This window comes from Typopeltis vanoorti, chromosome 16 (genome assembly GCF_054136105.1).
Source record: "Typopeltis vanoorti isolate ZY-2024b chromosome 16, IOZ_Tvanoo_1.0, whole genome shotgun sequence".
Taxonomy (NCBI): domain Eukaryota; kingdom Metazoa; phylum Arthropoda; class Arachnida; order Uropygi; family Thelyphonidae; genus Typopeltis; species Typopeltis vanoorti.
In genome coordinates, this window is record NC_143564.1 from 3,096,194 (window position 1) to 3,116,118 (window position 19,925).

Sequence of the window (19,925 nt, forward strand, 5' to 3'; positions counted from 1 at the left end):
GCAGACTTGTAGTGGATTTATTTAGAAGTATAACATCATCCGCATAAAGCAAAGAGCTGACATTAACATCTCCAATTTTGATATCAGGTTTAATACCACTTTCCTTCATAATGTGATCCATATAGATAATGAATAACAGAGGGGAACATCCTTGTCTCACACCAGATTTAACATTAAACCATCTTCCTGTACTTCCTTCAATTCTAACTGCTGACTTACAACTCAAATAAAGACTAAGTATTGCTTGATATAATGCCCCATTGACACCATATAACTGCAGCGTTTTGAATAGCTTCTCTCTTGGCACCTTGTCATATGCCTTTTTCAAATCGACAAAACTTAAATACAGATCTTTGTTATATTCCCATGCTTTCTCGACTATTTGTCGTAAAGTGAAGATCTGATCCTGACAGCCTCTATTTGGCCTGAATCCAGCTTGTTCTTCACCAAGCTTTTCTTCCACAATTCTTTTTTTTTTTTGTTGTAGTAATCATCAACTGCTGCAACATAAATTTTTTCATATATTCTTTTTGATATTCATTCTGAATTTTTTATTTTTTATATTCCAAACCATTCATCATGGTAATTTAGATACATTACTTCATCACTTTCTATCCACAGTATTTCTTATTCTACCTTTTTATGTTGTTGTGCCAACATTGTCCAAAACTTTCCTTCCATTGTCTGTATGCTATTTGGATGCATATTAGTTAGTCTCCATGCCTTTACTCAATAAGACAAAATGGGCAAAATATTTCATCACTAGAAAGTACATTCTGTAAATATTTAAACTTTTCACTCCTCTTTGGGACTTAGACACTAAGTCTTTAAACTGAACATTTTCTCTACAATTTAAAATCATGCTCTTACTCTTCTTCAGCATGACAAGAAATATGTAATCCACATTTCTGTGTCATACTGTTCTGTTTCTGCACTTTCTTCTGTGGCTCTTCTGAAAGTGCTTATATCACCACATCATCTGTAAACACAGTTGTTTTTCCTCTCTGCTTGTTAATATCTAGTCAACACTGTTCATCACCATAAGGGACATCAAAAGTGATAAAATATTTCCTTGTTGGAGTGCATTATAAACCACTCTGAATTACCAAATCTAGTCTTCATACAGCTGCCATTTAACATACATATTCTTGTCTTTAAAGGTACCTATGATATAACTATAAAACAACAAAAATTACATAATAACAGTACATTATCATTGTGTGAAAACAACAAACAAATCAAAGAACTATAAACAGGAACATGAGGTACAAACAACAATTGATTTACTAGTTAAAAACAGTTGCTGCGTGTGTTCGAAATTAATATTAGAAATAAATAATGGTAAAACCACTTTTGATATTTACATAAGATTACAATTTCCAAAACTTTTGGATGGGAGAGACAACCATTCCGATTCAGGTATGACCAATGTTTAGAGCTTCACAACTTTCTTTGAAAAGGTGTTCATATTTAAAACTGCTTCTGTTGAGAAGATGAGCTTTATCCTGCAGGATGCTGTGTTTAGTGTCAGTACTATGCTGTGCCAGACTAGACTTTTGAGTTTCAGGTATTCAGTGTATTATGGATGTTCATTAATTCTTTTTTTTTTTTTCCACAGAATGGTGTGTGTGCCCTTATGGCTTCACTGATACTAAAACACACTTTTGTCTTTACATTAAATTACTCTCCTTTACTACTTGTAACATCCAAATCTTCAGAAGTTGAGATTTCTTCTTTTTATTCTTCTTCTTCTTTGGCTAACATTTACTTTGAGCCTTTCCTGGAATAAATTGCACCCATAAACTTTTCAGCTTCCAAAATTCTTGCTTCTTTCCTGGCTCAAGATGTTACGTCTCACTACTTGTTAACTTTTTATTTTTAAATTTCAAATCCACCCAACCTTAGAACAGTGGTCTCAAATTTGATATGGTTCAGTTTAGCTTTTAATCCTAATAACACAAGCAGCTGCTACTCAACATCCTTTCACAGTTTATCAAGCCAACCTAGTTGTCAAGTGAATAACATTTATGCTGGCCAGCCAGTAGGCTGTGGCTACAAATCCCAGCGTAAGCATGGATATTTATGAATGTCTTTTGCTAGGAGATGAACTTCACCACCCTGTGTGAGATGAAGACACCTCCCCACTTCCTTTTGCAAATCTGCTAAACTGGCTTCTCCTTACTTCTATAGTCTTTACCAGCTGCTGAAAGAATTACTTGTGTAATGATAGATGGTGTTCTCTCTTTCTCTTCATATTTTTCTACTAATGTGGGTATTTTTCAGGGCTCAGATATCATAAACTTTGCAATCTTCTACATCCAAGTGCACTAAAACAAACATTGATCTCTGTGTCCCTGTAACTGCTTCCAAAATGGTTATTTTTTTTCTTGATAAAAATAAGACAGATTCTTCTTTCCTTTCTTTTGATAACATTCATCTCAACAGTCAAAGACCATACCTTTTTTCATGAACTGACTTCTAGCCTTTCCATTTCAAAACTGATCACTCCTGTGGCATCCATTTTTCGCTCAAGATGTTACTTTTCATCTGTTTGACCACTAATTATGCACAAATCCCAAATCAGCTCAATCTTAGAAGAATACTCCTCTCACATTTGAGGTGGTGTACAAAATACCTCTTTAAAATTTCTGAATGCTATCCATATGAGAGTGGAGTAACTAATTGATGACAACCCCCACCCCCACCCATCGCCTTCTACTGTTCAGTAGAACTGGCATCTATTCCCTTCATTTCAGCTAAGCTGACGCTAGCAAAAGCAAATGCAAGCTGCCCAATATCCATTTATAGTTCAACTCATAGCCCACAGGACTTTATTCTCATTTATCTTTTAGTCTGTCTATCTCTGTTCTCTAGATGTATTCCCCATGAAGTATTCTCTAAAAATAATAACCTCCAGTGCTTCAAAATTCAAAGAAGACATCAACAGATTTTTTTTTGCTCTCTCTCTCCTTCCGATATTGGTATTAATTTACTACAGCTTCTGCAAACTTTTGTGTGTGTGTGGAAGTGATGTATATAAAAAACCTCTCTTAACTTCTCCCTTTTCTCTGTACAAAAAACAACAACAAAAAAAAAAAACATAAGATGCTTCAGATGTCAAAATTATTGTTCCTAATTGTTAATGATACGTATTATTAATTATGTGTAATGCGTTTGCCTTCTGCAAGGCAAAACACAATTGTTAAGTTTTGAATTTCTGAATCTGATATAATTATTGTTGGCTATTAAAATTGCTTGTTACGTTTTTTTTTTTTTTTTTAGGTGAACCCATCTACAGAAAGTATGGTTCATGAAGCAGCTAGTGATTGTGTGTGCAATGCATTGCTTCTTATAGAGGTTGGTAATCCAAAACATTTATTGTAGATATAAGAAATACCAACAAGAATATATACAATAGACAGGGTCTCCCAAAAAAAAAAAAAACGTATACACACTTTTACAATTTAGTGAGTTACAGATTGTAACTCATTAAGTTTCGTTCTTTTCAGGTTTAACTGATTTAAAATAATGACTCAATAAGAGCTTTGAGGATAGAAAATTTATCGTAAGGTGCTACTTGAAGTGTGAGAATGCAAGTGAAGTGTAAAGACAATTTAGGAGTTTCAAAGTGATACACCAATGCGACTCACCATTACTCGAATGAGAGATAAATTTGATTCAGATGAAACTGTTCAAGATGTCCAGAAGCAGTGTTCCAGAAGACTATGGACATTCACAAGAGAAAATGAGCTGCTGGAAGCTTACTGCCAGTCTCCAAGGAAATCTGTTCGGCAAGTGTCTCATCAGACAGGAATTTCAAAATCGAGCATTTATTTGGAGCGATGAGGCCACATTTAAGTTAAATGGCTCAATTAATCTCCACCACTCAATTAATCACAATCAGTTGCAGCTACTGGGCAACTGAGAATCCACATGTTATGGTGGAACACCATGTTATTTTACCAGGAGTTAGTGTGGTGTGGATTGTCAGTGTTGGACTTAGTTGGACCATTCTTTTTGACAATGCTGTTACTGGTGCTGTTTATTTGAACTGGCTGCAGGAATCTGTCATGCCACACATTTGAGAGAAGTTTGGGGATGAGGAGGAGTTTTATTTCCAGCAAGATGGAGCACCTCTCCACTATCATCGCAATGTGAGGGCATATCTTGATGAAAATCTGCAGAACAGATGGATTGGGCAAAGAGGCAGCATTGAATACCTCCCATGTTCACCAGACCTCACTCCACTGGACTTTTTCTTTTTTTTTGGGGGGGGGGGACTTCAAAAAGAAGGTTTATGTCACAAAACCATCAACAATCAGTGAGAAAGCTGCCACTGAAAGAAAATGCACCCAAATACCAAATGAAATCGTTTGCGATGTAGATGAAATTCCATTGGTTTGAATGGATGGACCAGAATGTCCATCCATTCAAACACTTGAGATAACTTAAAAAGATTCTACATTTGTTTTCTTCAGTTTGGTTTATAAAACTTGGAATTATTTTAATAAATATTGTATTTTTAATTATTCAAAGTGTGTATACATTTTATAAGACACCCTATACATACAGTAAGTCCCTAACTTATGCAGTTAATTTGTTCTGAAAGGTTTTATAAGTTGATGGATGCTTAAATACAATATTTTTGATATATATTTGTTTCAAAAGATAATTAAACTAAACAGGTTCTGCTCATGACAAAGAAAACGTTGAGAAAATGAAACTTTAATCGGTGTTCTATCGAGTACATAAATATAATTTGTGTTATATATCCATACTAATCATTTAATGTTTGATTCTGCAGATGTTGATAGCATCTTGAAGTACTTGTCCAATCATGTCTTTACTATTCTGGCATTTTTTTTTATCATTATAAATAACTTTATATCATACAGTAGCATCTTGTACTGCACACTTTTGCCAACCATTCAGTATCCAGATCCTAAGCCTTTAAGCCATAGTCCTTTGTCAATCATTTTGAAGCATTCTGCCATCTGATTAGTCTTAATCATTTTGGTTCTTCGACTTCTTGTTTTTCCTCTGAAACTTCATCTTTCTTATTCTTTGTTCTTCAAGCTCCATTCAAGTTGCTCAGTTCCTTTGTATGAGTTTGTAACAGTTAAATGAAGTTTTTCTCTAAATTTAATTCTGATGTTCTGATCATTTCCATGAGGCCTGATTACATCTTCATGTTCTTCAGTACTGCTTTAATGATTTGGCATTCTGTCCGTCAGTGGCATTTACTGCCTGTTTCGAATATTTTATTTATTTTTTATGTTTTGAAATCTGTGGGACCAGGTTGAATTCTTGAATTCAATTTTTATTTATTTATTTATTATTATTATTATTCGGAATTACAAGTGAATCCGACTTGCACAGCCTACCAATATAAAACGCTAACTTTTCACATCCTTAAGAATAAGATTAGAAATCACTTAAAAACTATATAATGGAGATCTCAAACATAGGCAAACATATCCAGTCAGACAACATAAACTTCAAGGTCTTTGACTCTTTGAAGAAATGGTCAGACGACATTTCCACCAATACCAACTTCACTATTGTACACACAAACATAAGAAGTATAAAAACACACTTCCTTACATTGATAACACAGCTCAATTATACCATGATAAACATGGATGCACTAGTAATGACCGAAGTTGCAATAAACGACACAGAAATTTACGCATACAACATAAATAATTACCAAACCTACAACTTATGTAGACCAAACAAAAGAGGAGGTGGCATTGTGGCATTTATCAAAGAAAAATACAATGTGACTGAGAAACAAACTCATTTCGAACATGCGGAAACACTAATTTTGGAAATCACAAATAGCCACAACAGTATCAAATACACAATAAACACAATATACAGACCCCCCCCCCCCCCCAAATAATAATCCGCTCAGCTTTCTTCATGAGTTAGAAGCATGGCTAAGCAGCATTGAACCCCTTACAACACACACAGGCTCATCCTAATAGGAGACATTAACATAAATACTCTTGACCACGCTACTTCAACCACTAACACATATCTCGATATACTAAGTCAGTACAACATAAACCCTACCATTAACTCCCCAACAAGAGAAGTAATCAGTAACTCATTAACACAATCATGCATTGATCATATCAACATAAGGGCTCCCATCAATACATATACATCATCAGTAATTAACATCAAAATTGCCGATCACTACTTTGTCTCAACTTCGTTTTATTACGTTACTTACCCCCCCCCCCCCACCACCACCATCACAAAAGTCGACAAAACTCGATCTTGATAACTAATAATTAAAATTGACAATGTACACTAGAAATATAAATTAAATAAACTTTAATATATACTTTCCGATATTTCGGCAAACGTCACGTTGCCATCTTCTTGGGAACTTAACACAAAGACAAGTGCACACAAGTACTACATAACAGCAAATGAGAACCGAAGCTAGGAAGCTAACGTTTTCCTAAAGTCCTGATGGTGCCCTCTGGTGAGCTATATTGGTAGTTCTTGGCCTTTGGGCTGAAGTTCTGATAAATGTTTCCCAAATTTGGGGCAGTCTCATGCATCCAAATTTGTTGAGGTTTGGCATGTTCTTGAGGGCTGAGGCTGATTCCATGAATAGTCTTTCATATTTGAACTTGCTGCGGTGTGTTACTGTGGCTTTCTTCCATCTTATTCTGTGGCGAGTATCCAGAGCGTGCTCTGCCAGCCCGGAGTGGCTGTACTGGTGAAATCGGATGTAATCCTTGTGTTCTGAGATTCTGATATTTGCTATCCTGCCTGTTTGGCCAAAGTAGGACAATTTACAGCTGCAAGGAACCTGGTATACACCAGGTAGGTCTAGAGGAAGTGGTTGGTCTTTAGTGGTTGATTCCCACACTTACAAACTAGCCAAGCATTTAGCCAAAGCGCTCTCACACTATACTGGCAACGCACCATCACACACAAAAAACTCAGCCCACTTCAAAGCCAGTATAGAAAACCTTATGTATGTAGTACTTGTGTGCACTTGTCTTTGTATTAAGTTCCCAAGAAGATGGCAACGTGACATTTGCCGAAATATCGGAAAGCATATATTAAAGTTTATTTAATTTATATTTCTAGTGTACACTGTCAATTCCTTAATTATTAGTTATCATGTTTAACCAGCGTATAAGCCTCTCTACAAGAAAAACTCGATCATATTAAAGAGCATTGTCGATAACCATGTAAAAAATACAGACTGGAATTCCCTAATTAAAATAAATTATCCTGTAACATTATACAAGAATTTTCAACTAAAGTTCACAGAAATATACAAAAAAGCAACAAAGCCTACACAAATGAGGTAATAAAAAGACAATTTATGGATAAATGACGACATACTAAATAGTATTACTGTAAAAGAAAATCTATGGAAAAAACTTAAAAAGTCACCCAGTAACACACGTTTACAAACCTTATACAAAAACACAAGAAATCAACTAACAACAAAAATTCGTAGGGCAAAAAGACGCTACTACTTCCAAAAATTCATGGGATATAATGACAACATTAAGCAAACATGGGCTACACTCAACGAATTAGTAACTCGAAAAAAGAAAAATTCAGCACAAAATTTTATTGCAAAAAAGCTTCGCTAAGGACACAAACCAAGAGGAACTATTGTCACAAACAATATCATATACCTCAAAAAAGACAAACTACCAATGATCAACAAAAAACTATTGACACAAAGTCAACAACAAACGATGTATTTTCCACCTGTAACAAAACAGGAACTGAAAGAAGTATTCTTACAACTAAAACCAAACACCACTCCAGGAATAGACGAAATAAGACTCACAGACTTTATAACACACTTTGAACAAATAAATCCAATGCTTTTGAAACTCGTGAACATAATATTCGACACAGGCATTATTCCACAACAACTACAAACTGCAGTAATTATGCCAATATACAAACACGGAAAAAGAAACGCTACTCAGAATTACAGACCCTACCAGTCATCTCAAAAATTCTAGAAAAAATAACACGCACCAGACTACAGAACTATTTACAGAAGTACAACATCATCTCACAAAACCAATATGGCTTTCAGAAAACAAAAAGCACCATCACTTTATTAGATGGCATCGCCAACACAATAAACAAAGCTCTCGACAAAAACAAGTACGTCGTCTTTATACTGCTGCAGCTAACCAAAGCATTTGATACACTTGAACATGACATACTACTCACCAAACTATACTCAATAGGTATAACAGGAACACTGCATACATGGTTCAAGAACTACCTCTCAAACAGAACACAAGTAACAAAAATAGGTACATGTCACAGTCGGAGTATACAAGTAAAACATGGTGTACCTCAAGGTACCATATTATCACCCACTCTATTCAACATATACATTAACGATGTTCATAACATATCCATAAGAAGTCAAATGTTTCAGTACGCAGATGACTCTGCACTACTAGCAATCCATACAGACATCAACACAGCTCTCTGCAAAGCACAACAATACCTAAATGAAATCACAACATACTTTCACCAAAACGCAATTCTAATCAGTGGCACCAAAACACAGATGTTGATAATACACAACCCAAGAATCATATGCCCCACATCACTATCGGTACACTGTCACACATACCCCTGCATTAACAACAAAAATACCTGCCTTTGTTCCAAAATCAAACCTGTAACACATGCAAAATACCTCGGTCTTTATATAGATTTCCACCTTAAATGGACCAAACATATAGAATACCTACACACCAAACTCCGGATCATCGCAGCAAAACTCTTCCAAGTTAAAGAGATTATTCCATCCAACATAAAAAAACTCCTATATCACGATATCTGCGAATCCCTACTCAGATACGGAATAACAGTCGATGCAAACACATCAAACAGCCAGGAAAATCCTGTCAACAGTCATCTGGACACCTTACACGTAACAACCAATATCCGACAAGCACATGGTGATACACAGAATTCTGAGCATTAAAAACCTGAAACACTACATGACATTAACAAGGAATTACTTCAACATCACCTATCGAAACAACAGAGACACATATCGTATAACACGACCCACAACAACTCTCTACATCCCTACACCCTTCAACAATTCATATGATTCTTTTGTGAGATCACATCAGATACCCACACAACTCAACAACCTACCAAGAAATTTAAAACACGTAGATAACTACATAACGTTAAAACACGAACTCTGGAAAATATACCAACAAAGTTAATATTCCATTAACACTAATATACACATCACAAATCACTAGCATCCAATGCCAGCATCCCATACATAAACAGTAGCAACAACATAAATAGTGAAGCCTAAATCCCACTCTCTTCACAAAAGCTAACCTAAGCTTAGAAGTAGGTGGGATTAACTTGCCTCACTCAACCACACATAATCCTTATAACCAAAGAAGCAGATTATGTAATAAAACAGTTAGTAAAGTATACAACTGAGAGGAAACCTCCACATAGCCTTTAAAGGAATGCGGAGAACCGACCAGGGCTTTTGACCTAAAGTCTAATCCTCACGTGGTGCACCCTGTTGGGTATCTACCTGGATACTGAACAAATGAGGATGGGCTGGCAATTTGGGATTTAGCTGACCGAATTGTATTCTTATTGGCTTAAACCAATATACAAAATGATGGTACAACACGACAAAATTTCATGCTGGCTGGGGCGTTGCCCGGTTAAACAAGGCCCCCCCCCCCCAGTTGTTTTTGCCAGGGAACCAGGGCATACAGCGAAAAGTCCGCTACTGGAACAAATCTGAAAGCACACCCCAACTCAACATCACCAAAGTTAAAGATCGGTACTATCAGCATAAGAAGCCTGAATGGCAAAGAAATGGCGCTAGCTGAGGAATTAGATAAGTACCAGATCGACATAATAGGGGTGACTGAAACAAAAAAGACCAAAACTGGTGAGATCTTTCTGAGCAATAAATACAAAATGTTATATTCAGGCAGTGACAATCAAGGAAAAGAAGGAGTAGCCATAGTACTCAACACAAAATACGAAGCTAATTTTCTTGAATGGCAAGTAGAGTGATGTGGGCTAATATCACAATGGGGAATTGGACAATTAGACTTATTTGTGCCTATGGTCCCACAGAAGGTTCTACTAAGGTAGAAGTGGAGGAATTTTTTGATGCTTTAGAAAAAACAAATGACACAATGAAAAAGGAAAAGTTGGTCCTTGTTGGGGATCTAAATAGCAGAGTAGGAAATGATTGTCAGACATACAAAAATATTTTGGGAAAATTTGGAGAAAAGAGCAAAGCTAATAATAATGGCAAATACCTGTTGAATTTCTGCTCAGGACATGGACTGGTTATTACTAACACCATGTTCCGACATAAAAATGTGCACAAATTCACATGGAGAGAAGAAGCAAGGAATAAGAAAAGTCTCATTGACTATGTTATTGTTGATAGTGATGTTTTCTCCCTTGCAGGACACCAGAGTGTAGAGAGGATTTGAAATTGGAAGTGATCACTATTTAGTCTTGAGCAGGATAAAATTGAATTTCCTATTGAAAAGAATAACATATAAGAAAGTTTTAAAGCGAATAAAAGTTCAGCAGCTCTCAGATGTGAACTGTAGACTAAAATATACAAAGATTATTGAAGAAAAAATGAAAGAGTTTGAAAACAGGAATCAAACCTTGCAGATTCAGTGGCCATCCTTGAAGAAAACCCTGATTGATTCAGCCAGAGAGGCATGTGGTGAGGTAGTCTGCAAGGAAAGAAAAATCAGAACTCCATGGCGGACACAGGAAGTTGAAGAGGCAGTGAAGGAAAAGAAGAAAGCATATCAAAAGTTCTTGGCAAATAAGCCAGCTTTTGCTCTTAGAGAATTCAGAGACAAATGTAAGAAAGCGAAACACTGTTTAAAACTAGCTAAACAAAAGTCATGGGAGGTTGGCAAGAACATAGAAAATAAATATCAAGAAGATGGTAAGATATTCTGGAGGTTGTTTGAAGAAGCTTAGGAATGGAGGAAAGAGTGCTGTAAAAGGAGTTAGAGATGATAAAGGTGACATGAAAACAGAAGAAAAAGATATCCTTGAAGTATGGAGTAATTACTTCGAAAAATTGCTAAATGAAACAAGCATTGATAGCACAGTGGTAAAAAACACTCAACAGGCATACGGTTAGGATTACATATCCATACTTGAAGTAGAAAAAGCCATCAAAGGCTTGAAATGTGGAAAGGCAGCAGGAGTAGATGATATTCCACCAGAAATGCTGAAGTATGGTCGTATCAAATTCTTACAGTGACTGCACTGTAGTTCAGAAAGCCTGGACAGAGGGACGAATTCCCGATGTTTGAAGTAGAGCTCTAATAGTACCCATATATAAAAAGGGAAATAAAACTGAATGTGAGAATTACAGAGGTATTTTCCTACTGAGTGTTCCTGGCAAGATCTACGCAAGCATACTTGAGAAACGGTTGAGAAAAATTGTGGAAGAAAAGCGTGGTGAAGAACAAGCTGGATTCAAGCCAAATAGAGGCTGTCAGGATCAGATCTTCACTTTACGACAAATAGTTGAGAAAGCATGGGAATATAACAAAGATCTGTATTTAAGTTTTGTCGATCTGGAAAAGGCACATGACAAAGTGCCAAGAGAGAAGCTATTCAATACGCTACAGTTATATGGTGTCAATGGGGCATTATATCAAGCAATACTTAGTCTGTATTTGAGTTGTAAGTCGGCAGTTAGAAGGAAGGAAGTACAGGAAGATGGTTTAATGTTAAATCTGGTGTGAGACAAGGATGTACATTATCCCCTCTGTTATTCATTATCTATATGGATCACATTATGAAGGAAAGTGGTATTAAACATGATATCAGAAGTGGATATGTTAATATCAGCTCTTTGCTTTATGCGGACGATGTTATACGTCTAAATAAATCCGCTACAAGTTTGCAAGAGTCCCTGACTAAATTGAATAGCTGTTGCAATAGATATGGTATGAAGGTGAGCATTCAGAAGACAAAGACAATGAAAATAGATAGAATTGTTGAGAATATCAACTGTGTTGTGAACGGGGAACCTGTGGAACAAGTAAAACATTTCAACTACTTAGGCACGATTTTTAGTGAAGATGGTAAATTAAATATGGAAATAGACAACAGAATCAACAAAGCTGGCATGATAGGAAGTCAATTGAATAAATTCATATGGAATAAGGGAGAAATTAGTCAGGAAACTAAATTAGCTGTGTACAAGACAGTGTTCAAACCAGTTTTAACTTATGGATCTGAGAGTTGTGTCAGAAGTGAAACACTTGACCAAAGACTAGAGACCGCAGATATGAGAGTCCCGAGAAAGATGAGAAGTGTGAACAGATGTCATCAATGGCAATATCATATTAAAAACGAGGATATTAGGTAAGAACTTATGCCAGCATCATCCAGGAATGCATTAGCAAAGCTAATCTCAAGTTGTATGGTCACTTAAATAGAATGGGCGAGGAAAGATTAGCAAAACAAGTGTTCTCTGCCAGTTTGTCAGGAAAACGACCGAGAGAGGAAGACCAAGATATAGGTGGATTGATATGGTACAAAGTGCGTTAGACGATAGAAATATTAAATCTGATAATGTTGGAGTCTTGACAAGTAACTGACTGATTTGGAGGAAAATTGTAGAATCGGGGTTAGTAATGATGTAAATTTTTCATGTAGTACTATCATATCCTGTACACTCCTTGAGGATAAATGTCAATAATTTGATGATGTAAAGTATACAACAATAAAGAATATACTAAAGATACTGATTATTATGTGACAATATCATTCATATAATACTCTTATGTAACATGAAAAAATAATATAATAAATTATTGTTATAATTAAAAAATTATTATTATTACGGGTAACTCCAAGGAATCCTTGGACTCATCGAGGGAGACCCTAAACGTCATATCCAACATTTGTGCAGTATCTATTATACTTTGCTTTGAACTCATTCATAGTCATGGCGCCCACAACAATCTCTGGCAACCTGTTCTGCTCATTCACTATTCTCCAAGTAAAAAACCTAGTTCTGACACTCTTGCTAATTACACTCTTACTTAGTTTTCATGGATGGTCCCTAGTTCTCCCACCAACACACCTGTTCTGAAATATTTCTTCTGAATTAATCTTGTAAAAACTGCTCAGTAATTTGTATATCTCAATCATATCACCTCTTTTCCGCCTATCAACCAGTTTCTATAATTCACAAATCTTCAACCTGTTCTCGTGAGGTTCATTCCATAGACCTACTATCTTGGTCACTCTCCTCTGAATGTTCTCCACCTCCTCCTCATCACCAAAAAACCCTGACACCCAGATATTCATGCAGTAGTCAAGATGGCATCTTATCAAGGCTCGATAAAGAATAACTGCTTGTTTCTGCTCATCAAAGTATTCCTCAGTAACCAAGTGATTTGATGAGCTGCTTTAGCCACTTTTACTATGTGTCCCCTAATCTTTAACTTACTCCCAAGTTTCTGGCTTCATAAATTTCCTGGAGTACAGTTCCACCAATGTTGTATACAACTGGTAATCCCGTCTGCCACCCTATCCAAATCATCCTTCAAAATTTTGACATCATGTGTATTAACTATTGCTCTACCCAACTTTGCATCACCAGCAAATAACTGAACAGTTCCTCTCAAGTCCTTGGCTATATCGTTAATGTACAAATTAAACAATAGTGGTCCTAAAACAGAACAAAAAAATATAAACCAAAAAAAAATTATTATAAAAAAAATTCTGAATAACCTTCATTGTTAACATTAGTAGAACATGTGTTGTAAATACATAATATAGAGGCAAAATAAACTATTAAAAATTAATTTCAACTGAATTAATACTATTAATTCAGTTGAAATCAATGTAGAAAATAAAGCACAACTTACAGCTGAATTCTGTAAAATTATAATTTGCAATGTCACTCAAGATGTCTATTATATGTATAAATATTTTAGTAATCAATAAATTACTATTACTATTAAAAAAAAATAAATAAATAAAAAATTATTGTTATTGAGATGTATCTCAGATATATGGGATTGTGATGGATTTAATGTTTTGTCGTGTTAAAATTTTCTGATTTGGTGGGAATGGGCTACAATCCCAGTGAAGATGTCATGAATGCAGACAAATTCAGTAATAATTTATTCAGTATTATTTTTTTTTTTTTTGTACTTGAACATCATATTATGTGTGTGGGCAATATGAGATACAGTTTGGTTGTGAAGCCCCAAACAAAGAAAAAGGTCAACTGCAACTTGCACAGATATAATGTTGGGCCATGCTATGTAGAGGATGTGTTTTCTCTATGCTCTGTCAACATCTTTCTAACAGATTCCTTTCATATTCTCTCTCACACTATATTTGTCACTACTTATTAGTTCAACAAGAATTACCATCTCTTTTCTTTTCTGTTTTTCTATTACATTTGTTACATTTTTAGTTTTCACTAACAGGAAGCTCAAAGGAGGGACTCCATCAACAAGTACAAATTTTATTATTGAATCGCTGTACTATATTACTTTTTTTTTACATGTTCTAATTGACTTACATATTTATTGTTATTGTTAATCACAACTTCACTGCTCTCCCTCTGCTTTGATCTGAAATTAAAACAGTCTACACCTCATTGTTAAGCTATATTTGGTCACTCAATTAGATAATTCAAACTGAAATATATATTGATTTTTAATTGTCCAGTGATTTATAAACATACAGCGCCAACAAGTTTCACCAACGGAGCTGTTTGGCTTCTTCAGGGCTTCTAACGGTAAGAGTAAACTCAAAGTGGCTAGTACAGAGAAATTGGAGTAACACTATCGTATAAATTAAAAATTGAAACAGACACTTAACATTACACTCATGGAGCATGTTGTATTAGTCAGTGTTGTGTGAGCACACTCTGTAGTTTTGAGCGAAATGAAATTCTGGCAAACTGAGCAATCATATTAAACTTTTCCATATGTCAGCTATTATCATTCCCTGGTTTCTGTTAAGATTTTCTCCAGAATGGAGGACCACTATGGCTTCCTTGAAGTTTCTACAACGGAAGTCTTTTTCTTTGGCATCACCACCTCTGGGTCTGGCTCCCACTGATGAGACCTCAATAAAGATTGAAACTGGTTTAGGTAGTGGCCCTTCTCTTAATGCATAGCATTATACATGTCTGCAAGGAGATGTGCTCTGCATTTTGGTATCTCAGCGGTTAAATTCTAAACGAATAAGTTCCGGGGCCCTATATAAAATAACTAATTGTATTTACCTTTGAATGCTATCCTGGGAAGCTTCAAACCTCCCCATCATGCATTCGTAATCAGGCGACTGTTGATATACGCATTCAAAACTGGAAACAGTTGTTGAATAATAACACAATAATGTAGGCATAATTACCATAAAGAAAGAAAAGTCACAAAACAGAAAAATGTTTCTAAAGATAACCAATTATATTTACATTTGAATGCGATCCACTGGTCGAGTGTCCAGCAAGTCTGCAAATCTTTCCTTTCGTTCAGTGTATTAATATTATTGCATTACAACTGATGGGAATTCTGTGTTTCTATGGATTACAGACCTCTTTCTCTTCCGAAACTATACACAAACTGTAATTACAAACTCGTTTTGTATTATCACTGTCATCCGAGCTATTTTTCCGTTTAAAGAAGGTACCAATGTACTTATCCATAGTCATCATCATCATCATACGTATCAAGGATTTAGGCCTAGTATGGCCTGTTCCGGCCTTAGAAGTCATCGTTTAAGAGGACGTCCTGGTTTTCTTTTTCCTAATGGCTTGTACTTTAAGGCTTGTTTTGGTAATCTTTCTGTTTTCATTCTTTGAACGTGTTCCATCCATCTATGTTTATATTTTTTAATTTTTTCAATTACTGGTTCTTGGTTTAATTCTTTCATAATATCTTCGTTTCTTTTGTGATCAAATAGGGTATACTTTGCAGTTTTTCTCATAAACTTCATTTCTGCTGTTGTTAATCTTTGTTTGTCTTTTTGTTTTATTGTCCAGATTTCGCTTCCATACATTAAGACCCGTAGGGCTAATGTATTGTATACTTTTAGCCTGGTTTGTTTTTGAACTAGGTTTGGTTTAAATATAGAGTTAATTACTCCTGTTATTTTTAAATATTTTGCAATTTTTATGTTTATATCTTTTTCATTTTCATAAGTGATCATACATCCTAGGTAGTAAAATGAATTCACCTGTTCTAAGATCTTGTTATCTAATACTATTTTAATTCTTGCTGGATCTTGTCCTTTAAAGGCCATAGTTTTTGATTTTTCCGTTGATATTATCATACCATAATCTTTGGATATCTCATTTAGATTTAAAATAGCTTTCTGTAAGTTATCTTCAGAATTTGTAATTATTATTTGGTTGTCTGCTAAGAGGAGAGTGTTTAAGTTAACTGTAGGTGAAAATTTAATTCCTTGTTTAAAATTTTTACTCTATTTTATTATTATTTCATTTAAGTAGATATTAAAAAGAGTTGCTGAGAGGGGACATCCCTGTCGGACCCCTTGGTTTATCTCTCTTGTATATGATAGCTCATGATTTAATCTTATTTGTATTTGATTATTTTCATATATACTTGTGACAGCTTTTAGGATATTATTTGGTATTTGTCTTTCTTTTAATATATTAAATAATATGTTTCTTTTAACTTTGTCAAATGCTTTTTCAAAGTCAATAAATGCAATATGTGTTTCTAAATTATATTCTCTTCTTTTCTCTATTATTAATTTTAGGCAGAAGGCTGGGTCTATACTGATCGTCCTTTTCTAAATCCATTTTGTACCTCTAGAATAAAGTTTTCGGAATATTTCATTAGTTTGTTATTTAAGATTATGCTGTATATTTTGTAACATGAATTTAATATACTGATACCTCTATAGTTTTTAGGGTCATCTCTATTACCTTTCTTAAAGATAGGAATCACAATTGCTTTTTTTCCATTCTATTGGGGGGATACCAGTTGAGTAAATTTTATTTAAAAATAATAAGAGTCTTCCTTTGAATCTTGTTCCTGCGTATTTATATAGTTCTGAACCTAGCTTATCTTCTCCAGGTGATTTTCCGTTTCTTGTTTCTTTCAGGCTGATTTCTAATTCTTCAGTTATTTCCTTTTCATTTTCGTTAATTGTTTGCCAGTTGTCTTTTTTAAAATATTTATCTGTCCACAGTTCTGTGTAGTAATTTAGAAATTCTTCTAATTTCAATTCAGTGTTTAATTTTATGTTTTCTTTGGTATCTGCATTTAGGTGTTTCAAAATCTTATATACATGGGGGCTTATTTTATATAAATCATGTTCTAAATTAGAAACAAATTTATTCCATGATTCTCTATGTCTTTTTCTGACTTCTCTTTTAGCTATGGCTCTTATTCTTTTATATTCTATTTCATCTTCTAATCTTTTACTGCTTAACCATTTGTGATAGGCTTCTTTTTTCTTTTTGATTATTTCTTTGATTGTATCATCCCAGATCTTCAGTTTTTTTCTTTTATTGAATTTTTTGGTCTTTCCTAAGCTTTCATTTGCTGCTGCATTTAGTATCGTTTTTATATTAAGCCATTCTATTTCTATTTCTTCATTTTGTTTTATTTTATCTAGATACTGGTTAATTCTTTGTTCATATAGCCATTGTACATTTGTGTCATTCAATAGTCTAGTTTTATAAACAAATGCTTCAATTTTTCTTTCTGTTCTTGTTACTTGTAGCCATTTAGGTGGTAATCTTTATTTTATTTTAACAAGGAAGTGGTCACTGCTTATTTCATATCCTCTGTGAACTCTAACATCCAGTGAAAATTTTGATGTCTTTTCATTTAATATGAAGTAATCTAATATTGATTTCCATCCTCTTGCTGCCCAAGTATATTTATGTATGTCTTAATGTTTATAGAAGGAATTCATTATTTTTAGGTTATTATAAACTACAAAGTCAATCAATTTTTTACCATTTCTGTTTAGAGTGTGTTCTCCATATTATTATTAATTTTCATGTTTCCAATTCTTGCATTTAAGTCTCCTGCTAAAATTATGTAATCATTTTTATTTATTTTATTATATATGTTTTGTAGCTGATTATAAAAATCAATATTATCCTGTTCTCTTCCTTCTTCTGGGGCATATAAACCAATTATTGTTAAATAGCCTGTATCTATTTTTATTCTAGCTTCTATTATTCTTTCATTCCATAATTTATAATGTTTTAACTGTTTTGAAAGGGAGTTATGAATCCATATCATGACTCCTGCTTGTGCTCTTTGGTCTCTGTCGACTCCACTGTATATCACATTAAAATTTTCAGTTCTCATAGTTCCTTTTAATTTCTTTTTTGTTTCAGTGATTACTGCTATTTTAAAATCCATAGTTGAAATGCCATATTTACTCGATTATTACTCATCCTCGCATATAACTCGCACCCCTGATTTTACTTTTCGAAAAAAGAAATTAAAAAGTTTCGCATATACCTCGCACATGAAAAAAAGCTTCAATACGTTCACATTGGGCAATAGTAACTCGCTTGCAGCAGTAAACAACACGCCCTCCCAACAGCCACTATACTACAGAGGCAAGAAAAACAATACTTTTATTATGTCAGTGAATAAGGTATTAACAGTCTATGTAATATATTTCTCAACAAATAGTGCAATTAGAGACACCTGGAATAAAAACAGTGCTAACTAATGAATCACATGTTCCCTCATATCGAAACTATGCTGTATAGACTCGAGCAAAATCATATGTTGTACGGACAAATACAGTCCCTACCTAACTAAAAACTATTGTTCTTAATTAGATGCTGGAAGATTTTTCCACTTGGATAGACTATAATAAATTTAGTTTAATCCTTTATCCAAGTGTAAGCAAACAAAGTTTGCGCCTGAAGTATCTTCAGTACTGAGGCAACTCCTAGTAAAGGTGGACCAAGCTCTCATCACTCCTTGTTTTAGTATCTCCCATAATGCAAAGCACATCTCCTTGCAGACATGTATAATGCTGTGCATTAAGGGAAGTGCCACTACGCAGACCTTTATTGAGGTCTCGTCAGTGGGAGCCAGACCCAGAGGTGGTGATACCAAGGTGGAAGCAATGGAGAAGTCATATTTACCTATACGAGTTGCCAAAAGGTGTCCCACCTTATTATCCTTTCTTTTAGTGTTACATGGTGATCAGCATTCATTTTAGAAATTATGGACTTTAAAACCGTGTTATAAATAACTTTTAATATCCCGACGTTTCGATCTTCGTATTAAGATCATCATCAGGAGCATATACAAATATACAGCACAAGCTAAGTTACATTACATACAGTAAACTAGAGAAACAATGAACTGATCACAAGTTATTCTACTGGAATGACCTTTAGTGAAAAAAAAAAAAAAATTAATTATTTATAAACTACATCAAGCTAAATTCTATTTATGATAATATGAATAAACATTCTTTCTTACAGATAATTTTCTTTCAGTAACAATGATGTTTATTTTTTTTTAGCATTACAATTGTTATTTTGGATTTAGGATCCTGAATTTTCTATAGTCCTGTTTATAGTTGCTTTTAGAGAGGAAGGTTCCGTGGGTCAAATATATGCCTTCCATATGTTTGGAATTTTTAGACCATCATTGTTGTTCAGATTGGGGTGGTTTGGTAATAATCTCACAGGCTTTCTTAAATTTGCGTTCATATCATGTTTTGGTGTGATGTAGATGACTAGTGCTTTTCCAGTTAGTTCTATGCAATGTGTTCAGGGCATGATCGGAAAGGCCAGCTTTACTGTAATTATTATATTTAATGTGTTGTTTATGTTCTTTTTGTCTGATCGGAATTGTGCATCCTGTTTCTTC

The 19,925-nt window shown here is 34.5% G+C and overlaps 1 protein-coding gene across 1 annotated transcript in view; it reads left to right on the forward strand.

Moving 5' to 3' along the window:
- Window positions 1-19,925, forward strand: part of Tnpo-SR (transportin 3) — a 605,621-nt gene that overhangs the window by 197,095 nt on the left and 388,601 nt on the right. The window contains exon 8 of the mRNA XM_090405918.1: window positions 3,283-3,357. Within this exon, the coding sequence (XP_090262044.1) occupies window positions 3,283-3,357 (75 nt within the window). The remainder of the gene's footprint in view (window positions 1-3,282; window positions 3,358-19,925) is intronic.